At 38.5% G+C, this 16,818-nt stretch overlaps 3 protein-coding genes across 4 annotated transcripts; 2 read left to right on the plus strand and 1 right to left on the minus strand.

Annotated features, from left to right (window-relative positions):
* Positions 1-207: 207 nt before the first annotated feature.
* On the plus strand, positions 208-8,369 carry LOC113050161 (E3 ubiquitin-protein ligase RNF182-like). Its single transcript, XM_026212892.1, has 2 exons — positions 208-517; positions 5,286-8,369. The coding sequence occupies exon 2, from the start codon at positions 6,009-6,011 to the stop codon at positions 6,750-6,752; it is 744 nt and encodes a 247-aa protein (XP_026068677.1). The 5' UTR covers positions 208-517; positions 5,286-6,008; the 3' UTR covers positions 6,753-8,369.
* Positions 8,034-9,564, plus strand: LOC113050162 (regulator of G-protein signaling 9-binding protein-like). Its single transcript, XM_026212893.1, has 3 exons — positions 8,034-8,158; positions 8,578-8,806; positions 8,986-9,564. Exons 2-3 carry the CDS (start codon positions 8,605-8,607, stop codon positions 9,519-9,521), a joined length of 738 nt encoding a protein of 245 aa, XP_026068678.1. The 5' UTR covers positions 8,034-8,158; positions 8,578-8,604; the 3' UTR covers positions 9,522-9,564.
* An 847-nt stretch (positions 9,565-10,411) lies between these two features.
* On the minus strand, positions 10,412-14,855 carry LOC113050160 (deoxynucleotidyltransferase terminal-interacting protein 1-like). Of its 2 annotated transcripts, none has more exons than XM_026212891.1 (13): positions 14,475-14,855; positions 13,894-13,964; positions 13,668-13,764; positions 13,481-13,579; positions 13,282-13,347; positions 13,105-13,161; positions 12,775-12,836; positions 12,647-12,692; positions 12,500-12,558; positions 12,329-12,389; positions 12,185-12,256; positions 11,391-11,446; positions 10,412-11,313 (listed from the first exon to the last, which is right to left on the minus strand). In XM_026212891.1, the coding sequence occupies exons 1-13, from the start codon at positions 14,547-14,549 to the stop codon at positions 11,196-11,198; spliced, it is 939 nt and encodes a 312-aa protein (XP_026068676.1). In that variant the 5' UTR covers positions 14,550-14,855; the 3' UTR covers positions 10,412-11,195. The 2 variants fall into 2 exon arrangements, with proteins under 2 accessions (XP_026068676.1, XP_026068674.1); XM_026212889.1 differs by having other exon boundaries at positions 13,894-13,967; positions 14,475-14,854.
* Between the last annotated feature and the right edge of the window lie 1,963 nt (positions 14,856-16,818).

Raw genomic sequence — 16,818 nt, forward strand, 5'->3', positions numbered from 1 at the left:
GCTTTTTATGACAGGTTGTTAATCTAGTTGTTTTTGCTGTGTCATCCGCCATGTTAACTGATTTCCAGACAACTGACCTTGTATAAAAGACTAATTAATTAATACGCAGAATAGGCTATATTTAATATGCGCTTGATGCGTTTATTATTTTATGGGGGGAAAAATCAACGCCAAAATTATTTTTGCGTGACTGAAAAACAAGCGAATCAACGTCAAAGTATCCCGTCTATCATCACCGTCTTCGGTGCTCACGTGCGTCCGGTAAGAGAAGTCAAACGCGTTGGATCGGAGCTCGCGCTGGCTCCTGTTGCCACAGCAACCACTGAGGAGAAATCCGTGCAGCTTCAGATGCTGGAGCATTACCGCAATGAGGGGGATGTAGCTGTTGTGGTCGGACAGATGGGACCTCGAGATTGACTGTGACTCACCACAAAGCGACGAGAAAAGGAAAATGTGTCGGTAATAGACAATTATTAGGGTCGGAGACTGTTTTCTGAGGCGCAATCAAGACCTGAGGGTGAGTGTCATTGGCGATCACTGCGAATTATAAACGCTTACAGCTCATGATATAAACCGTGGCTCCGTGCATTAAATTATTAATTTGCATCCAATGTTTATACGCATAATCAACGTTTCGGCGCAATGCATTTGATGGACATCTGCGACGCTGCGGAACGCGACTTTTTTTCCAAAGGCAAACGTGTGGCAAATTAGTTTTAATAATTAACTGGGTTTATCCGAGCTGTCATTTAATATTAAAACGGCTTATGAGTTGGAAAAGCGACGGCGCTATTGTAAAAACGTCAATAACAAAAGAAAATCTAGGCGACAGATATCGTAGGCTAATATATGCGATGAGCCGCTTGTGTTTATTTAATGGAAAAACTAGAATCGTTTTCTAATATCAGTACATTTGTTGTTCTTATGTTGCTCTAATGAAATCCACAAGAATCGATAAATAGCTAGTCTAAAAAAAAATTTAAAAAAAACCTGTTGGATCTAAACCAGCGATGGACATTAAAAATAGCAGATAAATTATGCAAAGTAGTGATTGTATGCAGACACTGTTGCTTGTTGAGATGTTAGTAGTTCGAGTTGTGTTATGATGATGTTCTTCTTGTCATTTATCATTAACCAGCTGGCTCCGACAAATGCATTGCACATATCTCTCATAACTCTCAATATTTTATCTGATGGATGCGAAAATTTGTCAAACTCGTTCTCAAAACGAGTTTGCACCCAAAAAGGGATTATTAAAAAAAATAAAAAAAAATAAACAAATATGCCTATATCTTTTATTATAGTATGCACAAATCGTCTGTCAAGAGCTGAAGAGTTAATCTACTGAGCAGGAGTATCAGTCCTCACTAATGAACTGTGAATGCAGTCATTGACAGAAGTGAGAGAGTCTTAGCATGTTATATAATGTCTTATGTGGAGGATGAATTGTAATTACTTCACTGAAAAAGCCTCTTGAACACCATCATTATTAGAGTCTGCCACTTTAAAGAGTCTGTGCTAGATGCAAGACGCAAACATATTATTAAATGCATGTTGAAAAGCATCAGATTTTCACAAAAGGATCCAATTTAATAGCTTTCATGAAAAACATGCGAATGTTGTAAAGATGGAAAGATTCTAAGAAGTGCTTTGCACCTCAAACTCAATTATACTTATTTATGCTGACAGTGTTCAGCCTTGGTAATGTTCCCAATTGCAAAATAGCATGTCTTGGCCAAACTGGTCACTTTAGGACATTTAGTTACATTGCAATATATATCTCTATCTTCACATTTGGCACTCACTGTAAACAAGGCCACTGGTTACCTGAGTGGGTTGGTCTGTTTTATCCCTGCGCTTCAGTGAATAGAATGCTAACTCGCATGTGAAATCACCACTGAGCTGTCACACTAAATCAGGAACAACTCCAAAGTGGCCAGAAGTGACAGAAAAATAAGGCTGTTCTCTAAAATGAAACTTGTTTTAAAAGAGACTGAGTTATTTGTATCTATAGGGAAAACCCAAATGCATAAATTGACAGATTTGTTTATGGTTGTGCAATATACGTAATAGCAACTCTTTGTTATGGTTTTCAAAAGCTATTCTAACATATTGAACTGGTATGAAAATGTGTCTGTAATGCTTACTATTTGTAGTTTACCTTGTTTTGTGGAGAGTCTGAGATCCTTCCGTCCAGTTACAAGTACTAAGGTACATTTAGTGCTGATGTCCGGACGGTTTTGCTGGGTGTGATGAGCTCCTGTCAGTTCTGGCAGATATTAAATTGCTGGTCAAAATAAATTGACAGGACTTTTATTTATCTGTATTGTGTTCGGTCTGTTTAGTTTTGCACAGAAATCATTCACATGTGCATTGCTGGGTGATAAGACACAATTCCTGTCAAGATGTTGAACTAGGTGACAAATTAAGACATTTTTGACACTTTTCACCCTTTCTTAATACACATCTTATTTTGCAGTTCAAATTATAAGAAATTAGATTCAAATGGTGAAGAATGATCACCAGTTTTTGGCGGACATAACCGGCAGACAACTATTTCCATTAGTGTTGTAGGTAATGCAGCTTTTCTAGAGTCTTTCCAATAGTTAACAGTAATATAAAGCTGTTTACTGAAATGTTAGCAAATAACAGTAAATATGAAGAAATGTTACCAGTGATATATGAAGAGATGCTCTTGAGAATGAACTTGACCTTTAGCTTCAACGTCCCATTCAAAAAGCTTGCTCAAATGTGTCCCAGTGGCATTTCAGTTCCTGATGGATAAAAGTACATTTTTAACTAACTGAATATGAGTTATAGTTGGAAATGCATCACATTACAGAAATACAATAGGTTGTAAATGCTATTTGGATTGTAATTCTGCTACTGGTAGTATATATTGCTGCTTTTTTTTTTGTATTGATGATTTATTTTAATCATCCTGTCAGTTTTAAATGGTCCTTTGCATTGAGAACTGTACTTTCCTGCAGAATTTAGTCTCAGTCCTGACACCCTCCTGTCATTTGCAAGCATCAATTACACATCTAATGTGCATTTTGTGGCACTAGTGCAAAAAAGCTTCCTGTCTGGAACTGGAAAAGAGAAAAAGAAACATGTCACATTCATTTTATTCTGACCAAACTCACTTGAACGCACACCACATCATAACACGCAAGTAGGAACATCCCAAGAGAACTTTCCGTCCGTTATCGAAATGTTACATTAACAGTCATGCTTGTTGCACATTTTTATGCATCTAAAAGAAAACCAATGGGTGTTCTTGTTAATTTTAGGTTATAAGTGGTTATTTCTTTCTAATGGTTTTAAAACAGGCTTTATCAGCATATCTAACTGAACTACTGTGGTTTGTAAACATTGGTTGTCAGCCTGGAACCACTAGTATGACTGATCAGTGGTCCTTAACATATGCATCTAGGGTCTAAATTCTGAGCTTCATTATCATATTCTTTTTTTTAACATGAAGTTGTTACATATATATCCTAGAAAGCATGCTTAATGAAGGTTTATGTGTTCAAACTAACAGTGAAAATAAGAAGGATTTCAGAAGGTCTGCATGCTGCTCAAAAGGCTGACGTAAACATTGGGGCAGGCAGGTGAACTGGTATTATTTATGTAACCCACAGCACCCAGACACAGATGGTGTTTTCCTGTGAACGCCCATTGCATCTTTATGTCCGCTTCTCACACAAACACATAGCCTTCACACAGACGCAATCATCCCCTGCGGTTACTGGCACTACAGGTCACCAAAGCAAGAAGAGAACAAACAACAGCTGACACTTCATCATTATCACTATTCAGTTTCAATTATTTTAGAAACAGGATTCTTTAGACATCCTGAACAGACAAAGATTTAAGTAAATAGAAATTGATTTTTCATTACAGACCTCGGGATTGAGAGTTTTCGTGTGAATCTCACAAAACATCTTCATTTTACCTAAAATAAGAAATTGCATTTTGGATGAAGACAATTAAAACAATTTTAGAACCACTCCGCTCTACGCATGCTAAATTTTCCAGTCAATGCTTTTTTAAAGCCAACATGAGGATAAAATCATATCTAGCCCTTGAAATTTCAGCATCACACAACTTGCATTAAAAAATAGCACATTCTTAATCTGAATAAAGATCTTTATTTACAAGGCACTGAAAACTACAACTGTCTGCAGCCAAGTATAACACATTGAATGTATTCCACTGCAACTGCATTGATTACTCAGCTAAATGTATGTATGCATGTATTTATGTGCACTAAGCACATATTGACTTGCTGCCGTTTTAATGGCAAATAAATTGCCCATGACAGTTGCGTTCTTTTAACCTTCGGTCCTCTCGCTTCATGTGGATGTCATGCTTGACCCACTGGCTTTTATTCAACAGACTGTCTGCTGCCATTAACATGAACTAGCTGAGGAACCCTTAGAGACACGCTGCCATACAATGTCAAAGTCATAATTTTAGTGCATCACTGCGTCCTGTACTGTTGGTCGTGTGTGTGTGTGTGTGACAGTCCTTATCACAGTCATCAAGGTTGGGGGGAAGTGGGGGATGCTGTATCCTCTAGCACCGCACACATGCTATTTATAGACTGGCTTCAAATTCGAAACAACCTGCACTTTGAGAAATGGAAAGAGATCAGGAAAAACAATGAAATGTTTCGTAGTGGGAAATTAAATTAGCATGTTTGCCACTCTCGTTAACATCCACTTGCATCACTTGTTTGCCTCTCTGTCAGATCGGAGTGAGTCACGTCCACAGGGAATCAGGGAATACAGGAGCTAATTGCATATGTAATCAAGTTTTTATGGCCTCCGTTGGCCTTCGCTTGAACGGCTTTCCATGCCTATGGCTAGCACATCTAAGGATCTCTTTTAGCCAAGTAATCAATGAAACATACATTTTTTGGCATAAGCAAGGATGCAACCAAATATTGGTTTATACATTTAAGAATTTGACATTAAAAAGTCACCAATCAGCCACTATTCTGAGTATTGGGAGGTACAACTAGAACTGTTTTTGGCAGTCGGTATATGCATGCTTTCTATCACCCATGCCCACCCCTACGTTGACATCTATACATCTGATAGGAAGGTTTTGAGCGCTGCTGGCTCAATGACACTAGAAGGGTTTTACTTATTAAAGGTAAGTGTAGATATCAAGCTATTCCCTCTTGTGTTCTTCAGATCTGCTGCAAAGTGTTGACATTTTGCATTTTGCAAACAGTTACATTCTTATCTAGATAACGCCTCTGTCTCTTCTCTCAGTTTTTGCAGAAGGAACAAAGAGCTTCAAGAACTCAGAGGACAATATAAGCATTCATAGTTGAAAGTCATGATCAAGTGTAGCCATTACTAGAAGAAGAACATATCTGACAGTATTCAGGATGATTCTGCTGACTTTATCTGAATCTGTGATTCTTCCACCTCATTCCTGAATCAGTTATGGATAACGAGGCAAAAACACACTCCGTGTCCAGACTCTGATTTCAAAGGAACTGGCAGACGCTTGACAGCCGTGCTATGGAATATTTTTGGACCTCTCTGGTGTCAACTGACTTGATTTCTTTGTCTCTTCGGTTTTGTCTTTTTCATGCTGGAAAAACCCAAGTAAGTTCTGGAACTGAGCTTGGAAAGTGAATGGAGATCAATGCAAGCAATGAATTTGCATATTGTTGCATTTGAGCTTTTTCTGCTTGTCATATAATACATTATGGTGTCATATCATGGACATATATTAAGCTTTCTGTCAGGACTAAGTTTGATTCTGTGGACTTCTAATCAGCATTTTGTGCTGCAAGCTCTTGAAAAGATGAATTTAAGCAATCGTTGTTGGTGAAAAACAAACACAAAGCAGATAAACAAGGTCTAACAAGGAGGGTGCTCAGGTACTGCTCCTATAGCATACTTAAATTTGCTTAATTTGAACATTTGCACCAGCTTCCTGGCTCTTCCAGTCCTCTCGGCTGTTACTGCACTCCATCTCTCAGGATGAGCCAGAAGTCTGACTCGGAGACTGAGGGCTCCCAGGCACCAGTGATTTATACGGTGGAGGAACTGGAGTGCAAGATCTGCTACAATCGCTTTGACACCCGGTCCCGCAAGCCCAAAGTGTTGAGCTGCTTGCATCGTGTCTGTGCCAAATGCCTCAAGAAGATGGTGGAGCTGGATTCGTCTCCGAGCATCATCAGCTGCCCCTTCTGTCGCCATGAGACTCATGTCCCCGATGAGGAGATCTGGTTGCTTCAAGATGACAGCAACATCCTGGCTATTCTGACTTACCAGGACCAGGCACGTAAGAGTGGTACCACACCCAGTGGTGAGGTGCTTTTGACGCCCAGCAGCTTGAGCGGAGGCGAGCAGGCCCACAGTTCATCCGACTGCCTCGTCATCACAATCATGGAAGTCCCCGGAGAGTCGCAGTCCTCTGACTCTATGAGCATGTTGAACATGGTGCGCTTGTATCGGCCGGCCAGCCTTGACTCCTTGCCTTGCCACCTGCCCGTGCAGAAGTGCCGGGCATGGACGTCTCATTCGGTTCCTCGCTTTTTGATGGGTTTCCTCTGCCTGGTCTACTTCAGCTCGCTGCCACTGGGGATCTACTTACTGATGATCCAGCAGCTCACAATGGGAGTGATCTTGGTCAGCCTGGTGCCCTCCACCCTGGTCCTTTGCGTGTTCTACGGCTTCTGCCAATGTCTGTGCCATGAGATCATGGAGGCCATCGCCACATAACACCCCATTGGTTGGTCTTTGGACTGATCTTTGGACTAGCCAGACCTGTAAAAGAACAAAAGCCAAATGACTGATGCATACTTGCTAATCCCAGACACCCAATGCACCAGATTATACCAGCATCTACTCCTTGTAACCCACCTCACATTGTATGCAGGGCCAACTATAATTTACTTTAGCAGCTAAGGCTTGATTACCAATGCAAGCTGAAAGTAATGATTTTGGACTGCATCAGATCGCTGTGTTTTTGTATCATGTCTAGCTCACCCAATGGGTCTTCAACAACTGTGATATAAATAACATGCAAAAGAGGATGAATCTCTGTCCACACTTTAAAACAGAAACCACAGGATGTGTTCAACAATACTAGATGATTTGTTCGCTTTTCATTATCTTATAAATATCTGTGGTATAATTTCAATCATTGTCTCAATGTTCTCGTTGAAGTTCCTAGTTGCCTTTGTAAGGCATATCAATGGCCAAGCTGTAATGTATATGTTAAATAAGTGAATATGTGTTTGTCATTGCTATGAGAATGAACAAATACTTTAAAGCCACCTGTTAGATAATCAATAAAGATTCTTCCATATCTAACAGAGCAATGAAGTACACTTACCATACTTGAACACTGCTGGAGTATTGTTCTGGACAAGGACATAAAGATGCACTGGATATTCATTGCAACTGGCATCCTAAAATAAATCCAGTAACTGATGCACATAACTTTATATAAAAGGAATACCTCCTATATCACAATTTTGAGTGTGAAGCAGATTATAAATATGACTGAGTAATTGTCAGTGCCTATTACAGCTTTGCTGTTTTGCTAACTGAATGAGTTAAACTTTCTGGTGTTGCTCAGGAGACTTGACCCATGGGAGTGTACGTGTTGGATCAAGTGACACACAGCTTTCAAACAAGCCCAAGAAACCACAAGGGAGTCAATAAAGGATCCCCGTCTACTCCTCCACAATACCATACCACTCTCCCTGTGGACAATTAACTTCACATAAACCACTGTGCACAGCACACAAATTATTACACACACCCACATGCACACATATATATAGACAACCGTACATACATTCATTATGCATCGAAAACCTTGTCCTCCCAACACTGCATGTATTTCTGAGAAAGAAAGAACTTTGACATAGTGATCTATAGTGCAAGGTATTCTGGGAGCATGAACTGCAAGGTTTGGGCCTAATTTTAACAAGTGTCCCTGAAGACCGGCTTCTATAAAAGCTTTGGAAAAAGAACACAGGTGAGCGTACAAATACAAGAAGGTTGGCAGAAGTGTCTCAAACAGGTGTAATCACACTGAGAAGCAGGAATACCAAAACAACTCGCAAGTTTCCGAAGACTGTGAAACCATACGGATATCTTTGAGGCTCAAGTTACCAGTAAGTGGATTTTCTCTTTTCTAAAATGTTTGGCATACAAATGCATCTGCATGCAAAAGGGTGTAGCATTTTAAATGAACATTATCACATCAAAACGAATGAAAAAATAAGGAAACATAAGAATTAATGTTAAAGTGGTACAACAGTTACAACAAAAGAAAACCAGAAAGAAACCAGACTAATAAAGGCAAATAATTTATTTATTTAAGCATGATCATGATTATTTAAAATGATTATGGTATATCCATTTAATTGGGATTAGATTGAGAGAAAACAATGAACTACAAGACTAATGAATATAAAAATACATCTAGTGAAGTCCAAAACTATGCCATATATCATTACAAATATTTTAGTTCAGAATGGCTAGACCAGTTCTGATATTGTGATCAACACTAACTCTTAAATTGTCTGCAAAGTTTAGGTTGTCCAGCACTTGAGTGGTAATGAGTCGCTGGCGGCAATCGGTGGTGGAAATCCAAACCAGAAAGAAGCATGTGAATGAATGCGAGCGGGCACAGGCCGCCCTAAGCAAAGTGACAGCGTGCTTCCAGCAAATGGCCACCTCCTTGGGGAGCAACATGGATGGGAGCTTCCTTAGAGAGGAGCTGGAGGAAACCAGGACAGTAGCTCATAAAATATGCTCAGGTAAAACTGGACGAGCAGAAACAGAAATCAAGCAGGAAGCAGTTTGGTAATGCTAGTGGTGCAGAAATTTTACATTGCCCTTTCAGTATTTTTCTGCACTGCAAAAACTAGAAACAGGCCATATTCAGTTACGCCACATTCAAAGTTTTGATAGTTGACTTGTTCGACTCATGTTTCAGGGCTTCATCGGAGGCTGCTAAGTCTGCTGATAGAAATGGAGCAAGGACAAGAGGACAAAGGACAGGTTGAACGAATTTGGGTGATCTTTTTGTCCAGTTTGGAAAACTTCCAGAAGGACCTAAAGAAGGTCAAAGTCTTGCAAGAGATATTCCCTCTGACCCAGCGCAAAGATCGACGAGCCCTCGTCAATGCAGGTTATGCAGGAGGAACTTCAGAAGTAGCAGCTCGGGCGGCCATGGTGCAAACGCCATGGTTATCAGTAGAGGAGACTGCAAGCCTAGACCTGAAGAACCACATAGTAAAGATTGATGTTTTGCTTGAAGAAATGCTTCAAAGAGTTAATGTTCCACTGTGGTCTGTTGAACCCACACAAGAAGCCTGGTTAGAAGGGGTTTCTAACCAAGATGGTTGGCAAGAAGAGGATGAAAGCTTGGAGGACATAATGGAAGTGGAGGTGGTGTCTCAAAATAATACATCAGGCTGTTGTAATCATCACAGCTGCAAAGTAGGATGTCTACTGTGCCTGCTTAGTTAGGTACTGAAACTAGTTTAAATAAAATAAAAGTTTTGAAATTGCATTGCAGACAATTATATTCCGTAAACCTTTCAATTCAATACAGAATTTTTTTTTTTCGGACTATATTCTTACTTGATCAGTTGGGTACCTAAAACCTATATATTTTAAATATAATGTAAATAAAACAAAGCAATTATTCAACATTCTAGTCTTATTTTCATTTAGGAAAGTGTCATACAACATATAAATAATATACACAGACCAATAACTGACAATTTACATTATGACGAACAAGAAAAAACAAAAAAGGCAGACATTTATGTTCACGGTCAATTCTTGTAGGTTGTGTGCAAATGGGCTTTAAAGGCTGCAACAAAACAGATTTGAAATGTGTTAGTTTATTTTATGATTCACTGAAACTCATGTCACATGGACTACTTTGATGATGTTTTTCTTACCTTTCTGGACATGGACAGTATACCGTACACACAGCTTCAATGGAGGGACTGAGAGCTCTCGGACTAAATCTAAAATATCTTAAACTGTGTTCCGAAGATAAGCAGAGGTTTCACTGTTTTGGAAAAAACATGAGGGTGAGTATTAATGACATAATTTTGATAATTGGGTGAACTAACCCTTTAAATCACATCACGCCCCCATTTAAACTGAGGCTGCCAAATGGAATTCCCGCCTTTACCGTCATTTAAACCAATCAGAAACATGGATTATGAACAAATCGATAGCATAGCAACCAATGAGCTCTGATGCCAGGCACGACTTACTTTGATTTGATTGGGTAATACAGCCAGGTAGGCGTGTCCATAACCATTGTTTCGGTCTTTCAAAGCATTAAATTTAAACCTTTACTAGTTGTTATAAATTGGGAGTATTCATTTAAAAACACCACGTAGCATAAAAACTGTTTATTGGTAAATATACTTGCATACATTAATAAACTGTTCTACATTTTCAGTTATAACAGACAGTAGGTGAGTGTAACAGGTATGAAATTAAGAAAATATTTAAACACATACCCTACCCTTTTTTTATAAGCTATAAAATCAGTCAGTTAAAAACCTTAATTTCATTAAAAAAAAAAACAAAAAAAAAACATTAAAGTTACAAAATATACTATAAGGTAAAAACATTAAGCTCATTATATAGTTCTGTTAGAGGAAGTACTTTAGTTTTTTCTTTTTTTGTTTTTTTAAGAACAATACAATATATTTAAAAAGAGAGAAATAAAAACAGCCAAATCAATTCCATTTTAAAGCATAAATGATAAACAATATTATTAGTTAAAATCAGGAAAAAGGATCATGGGAAACACGCAAAAACAAACATAAATGTCCATTAACCAGAGTACTTAAAAAAATCATTGAGGCTCTATATGTGCCTCGTTAAAGTCTTTTAAATACAAAGTCATGAAAAAAGCACACATTTGATAACTGAAAAAAAAGGAAAGAAATCAAATCTAGACCAGTTTAGACAATTGCACACTAAAATGAAATGTGGGATTTTGATTTGGCAAGAAAACCTCCAACAGAACCATTTCTGGGCAACTTGATCATAATGCCTGGGTCTACTGTGAACATCGCACAAACAGCATAAACAACAAAAAGGTACAGTTATGTTAAATTGGTAACACTCGAGAGTGTCCGTGGTCCAGTGACTTGCCAGACGAGGTTGGTATTACATGACAAGTTCATTTTCTGTTTTCTGCGCTTCCATTGCCTTCTGCATTTTCTCCACCATCCACAAGGGCACTCCAAATGGTTTCAACTCATCCAGCTTCAAATCAGGGCAGTCCCTAAGATTCAGAGAAATAAATGGTGATGCAAAATTCTTTCATCTAATCCTTTATTCAGTAAGACATTTTTTATTTACTTGTAGTCTTCACTTCGGGCAAGATCAAGAATATCCTCTTCTATAAGCAGATAGGCCTGAGAAAAGAAACGGATTAAATAAGATGATGAATCATTATTTAGTGCTTAATTTTTGGGATTTGAAAAATTTGCTAAAAATGTCCTCGTCCTCAGGCCATCCAAGATCTAGAGGAGTTGGTTTCTTCATCAGATTTGGAAAAATGTAGCATTGCATCACTTGCTCACCAATGTATGCTCTGCAGTGAATGGGTGCCGTGAGAATGAGAGTCCAAACAGCTGATAATAACATCACAGTAAAGTCCATCAGTTAATGTCTTGAGAAGTAAAAACGAGAAGAAGGGTTTATGAGAATCAAATCCGTCATTAAGACATTTTAACTTTAAACGGACGCTTCTGATCAAAATTCCTCCAGTGAAAAATCCATCTCCTATTATCCTTTTTTTTTATCTGTGCATATTTCTCTACTGATTCATACCTGATGACTTTTTCACTATATAAAGCATTATTATGGATAGAGGACTCCTATTTTAGCCGGAAAGCAATGGGTTTTAAGTAAAAAATGCTTAAAAAGACGCAGCCTTTTGCTTCACAAGATATTAACAGATGGATTGGAGTGGATTACTTGTGGATTATTGTAATGTATTTATCAGCTGTTTGGAATTTCATTCTGACGGCACCCATTCACTGCAAAGGATCCATTGCTGAGATGATGAAGAAACAAACTCATCTTGAATGCCCTGAAGGTAAATAATCTTTGGGTGAATTATTTCTTCAACACAAACACAACGTCCTCACCATCTTTCCACCGGTTGCTCTCATATGCTGTCTTTCTGAAAGCCAGTGTTTGTCCTGAGCGTCAGCGGCATACTGAGACACAAAAGATATTACTGTTACCTCCACATGAACAGAGAAAAAGCTTAATGAACTCTAGAGGAGTACCTTGAAGAGCTCTGCATGTTTGATGTAGATTCTTCCTCTTGTACCACCCATTCCCAAAGCCCTGAAATGATATCAGTTCTTGTTAAACGCCAAATATTGTTTAAGAGGTCCTGTTTTTGTCAGCTATTGTGAAATCTATAATATAGTTAGAGCAAACCTCTATCCACTTACTTATTGGCTCTGGATCCCAGAACAAATGTGCTGTTCTCATTCAGTCTGGATGGGTCCCACTTTACAAACACCAACACACTTACTTTAATATCAACACTTCAGCATCAATTATTGTGCTATTTTAATCCAAATGCACATTATAACTACCTTAGGTCCTTCTCGCCTTATTGGCTCGGATACTTTGGGTTTTGCTCTGCAGAGGACATTTAAAATGGTCAAAAGCTTGAATCTTAAAATGGGGAGACATCCGATAGAGAAAATATTTGGACACTTACGCAGTGCTGTACGGGGTTTGTCTGTCGTACTGTACAACTGAACCAGGAGGGCGACCTTTCCTCTGAAGATAAAAAATGATATATTTAGTATTCAGAACAACATCACTAACATCACTTTGTTTACGCCGGTTTTAAGCAGCATGACTGTTTTCACCAAAGATAATCAGAAATGTTTCTTGAGCAGCAAATGAGTATATCAGAATGATTTCTGAAGGATCGTGTGACACTGAAGACTGGAGGAATGACGCTGAGAATACAGCTTTGCATGTTACAAATACTCCAATATATTCAAACAGAAAATAATATTTCCAAATACGCTTTTTATTTTACCTTTTTAGGGATGGGGCTGCCTCTCTGGCCAGAGGAGTCGTCTGGCTGCCGTGCACGCTGTGGAACCAACAAAAGAAAAAAGAATTAATTAAATAAAAACAACAACTTAGCACTAAAATAAAATAAGTCTGGTTAATACCAGATATAATAACATATGAAAATAAATTCTCAATTTACCTTCACTATGGGGTCAACACTAGGTTTTGGGGCCATTTTCTCGACATCAGGAAAGAGCTGCTTTGCCTAAAACAAAAACAGCACATTACTAAACATTTACCTTATAGGTTGATTTACCACAAATCTTTGCTTGCATGCATGCATATATTATTTATTTATTTATTTATGTAAAAATATATATATATAAATCCTGATTTACATGTTCCAGGCAGTTTCTGCAGGCGTCTCTGATAAGCTGCTCGGGCTGGACGTCTCCTCCTACATTCTCTTTCACATTGCTGGCTGCCTTCTCAAAAAACTATGCACAAAATAAAATAAATAACTCGTTCAGAGCTATTTAATCCCACATCAAAAGTCCCCCAAAAATAACATGATCGATCAGTCACCTTCATATATTTTCTGAACACAGCACGGATATCTTCGTTAAAGCTGGGCTGCAGAACAGTTCGCAGGAGATCCATGGAAATGACAGGATCTGTGTAACTTCACACAATGACACGCTCAATTAAACATAGTGATGTTCTGAGAGAGCCACACATGTCTTAAAGCACGTTAACCTGAGGTCATAGTAGTTTAACAATGAAAACAAATCATGCAAATTTATGGACTTACCTGACGGTCATCTGTGAGCGCCGTCCCCTGCGATGAACCTGTCTGTGTTTGATCATGATGTTCCAGGGATTCTGCTGTTCGGAAAAACACATTTTCACAATATCCAGAAAAAGTGTAAATGGTCATAAAGAAGGATGCAACAACCAAGATCCAATCAGGAGCATGGCCATAATATAATAAAATGCTTGATTTATAATTGCAAGTTCATGCATGTATTTGCAAGGATGGTTTGACAGTCACTGCAACATTTTACAGATTTAAAGTTTTTTTTTTTTTTTAATTAAAGGATAATATAGTGTAATATATACATTAAACTTGAGGCACTAAACTATTTTGTTCTTAAAAATGATGAAAATAAAAATGCATAACGTGCTCGATTGTCGAGAAAATTATGTCAATGCACAAAAAAAAAAAGAAGAAAAAAAAGATTTGTCCTAAAACAGGCTTTTCTTTGTGCAAAAATATATTTTCTTTTATTAATTTTTGGGGTGAATGTGACGTGGAAAGGTTGTGGTGCATGCTCAGTTATGGTTCATACAGAGAATGATGATGATGATGATGAAGACACGAGTTTGACTCACCACTGTCTGGATCTGCTGCTCGGTCAGATCCTGCTGGAGCCAGTCTCTGCGTCCCTCGCTCCTCTGAGCCCCCATCACTCTCTATTAATCCTCAGCGGATCGATGGAGATCGATAGAAAGGCTCCAGGGGTTTCCTGATGTTGGTCGATAAGTGCAACTTCACCGCTGCGAGCTGACAGCAACTCAATGCAGTCTGGCGAACTGATTCTGACCCTTTAGACTTTACTGCAGATGTGCATTGAAAACAACTTAACAGCACACGTTTTGAACCAATTAAATAATCAGAAAAGGCACTGTTTTTTTGTCAAAGATCGACAGTTCGATGTCTTGTCAGTCGCTTCCTCAAGCGCAATAACGCAGTGACGTCAACAAAATCATCGTCACTGTGGTGATTTTCAAAATAAAAGTCTTAGATCGGTAGTGCGCATGTGCAGCCACACAATGGGAGTGGCCACGATTGAGAGTCCCTTAGAAGGAGAGCGCAGCCATCATTGTTGTGGCACAGAAGATGATTTTGAGAAATATTTAAATATTATATGCATAATGTAAAAAGTATTAACAGTATTATTATTTTTTAAAAAAAATATACTTCTAATGAAAGAATGTTCGATAAAAGGACAATTCTACATATGCCATGATATGAAACTATTACCATATTTATGAACCATTGTACTGCATGGTACTCCAAATTATACCATTTGCACATAAAACATGGTATTACCATGGCACTGTGTTCAAAATAAAAAAAGGTAATGACATGGTACATTTTCTGAAATTTCAGCAGATTTTGAGCTGTTTCTGATTACACTTAAAACGTTCCTTAAATAGCAAATACAAACCCGATTCCAAAAAAGTTGGGACACTGTACAAATTGTGAGTAAAAAAGGAATGGGATAATTTACAAATCTCATAAACTTATATATTATTCACAATAGAATATAGATAACATTTCAAATGTTGAAAATGTGACATTTTAAAATGTCATGCCAAATATTGGCTCATTTTGGATTTCATGAGAGCTACACATTCCAAAAAAGTTGGGACAGGTAGCAATAAGAGGCCAGATAAGTTAAATGTACATTTAAGGAACAGCTCGAGGACCAATTTGCAACTTATTAGGTTAATTGGTAACATGATTGGGTATAAAAAGAGCCTCACAGAGTGGCAGTGTCTCTCCGAAGTCAAGATGGGCAGAGGATCACCAATTCCCCCAATGCTGCGACAAAAAATAGTGGCGCAATATCAGAAAGGAGTTTCTCAGAGAAAAATTGCAAAGAGTTTGAAGTTATCATCATCTACAGTGCAAAATCTCATCCAAAGATTCAGAGAATCTGGAACAATCTCAGTGCATAAGGTTCAAGGACAGAAAACCAAACTGGATGCCCGTGATCTTTGGGCCCTAAGATGGCACTGCATCACATACAGGAATGCTACTGTAATGGAAATCACAACATGAGCTCAGGAATACTTCCAGAAAACATTGTCAGTGAACCCAATCCACCGTGCCATTCGCCGTTGCCGGCTAAAACTTTCAAAAAAGGTAAAAAAAAAGAAGCCATATCTAAACATGATCCAGAAGTGCAGGTGTTTTCTCTGGGCCAAGGCTCATTTAAAATGGACTGTGGAAAAGTGGAAAACTGTTCTGTGGTCAGACGAATCAAAATTTTAAGTTATTTTTGGAAAACTGGGACGCCATGTAATCCGGACTAAAGAGGACAAAGACGACCCAAGTTGTTTTCAGCGCTCAGTTCAGAAGCCTGCATCTTTGATGGTATGGTGTTGCATGAGTGCATATGGCATGGGCAGCTTACACCTTTGGAAAGGCACCATCAATGCGGAAAGGTATATCCAAGTTCTAGAACAACATATGCTCCCATCCAGACGTCGTCCCTGTCAGGGAAGACCTTGCATTTTCCATCATGACAATCCCAGACCACAAACTGCATCGATTACAACATCATGGCTGTGTAGAAGAAGGATCCGGGTACTGAAATGACCAGCCTGCAGTCCAGATCTTTCACCCATAGAAAACATTTGGTGCATCATAAAGAGGAAGATGCACTAGAAGCCAGTATTAGACAAGAATGGGACAAAATTCCCATTCCTAAACTTCCTAAGCAACTTGTCTCCTCAGTCCCCAGACGTTTGTAGACCATTATAAAAAGAGGGGATGCCATTTCCCTTAAAATGATACCCCCCCCCCCCTAGTTTAAAAATTTGATATTTCATCTATGTTGTATTCTGAATAAAATATTGAAATTTGAAACTTCCACATCATTGCATTCTGTTTTTATTCACAATTTCTACAGTGTCCCAACTTTTTTGGAATCCGGTTTGTATGAAC

This window comes from Carassius auratus, chromosome 31, assembly GCF_003368295.1.
Source record: "Carassius auratus strain Wakin chromosome 31, ASM336829v1, whole genome shotgun sequence".
NCBI classification, from domain to species: Eukaryota; Metazoa; Chordata; class Actinopteri; order Cypriniformes; family Cyprinidae; genus Carassius; species Carassius auratus.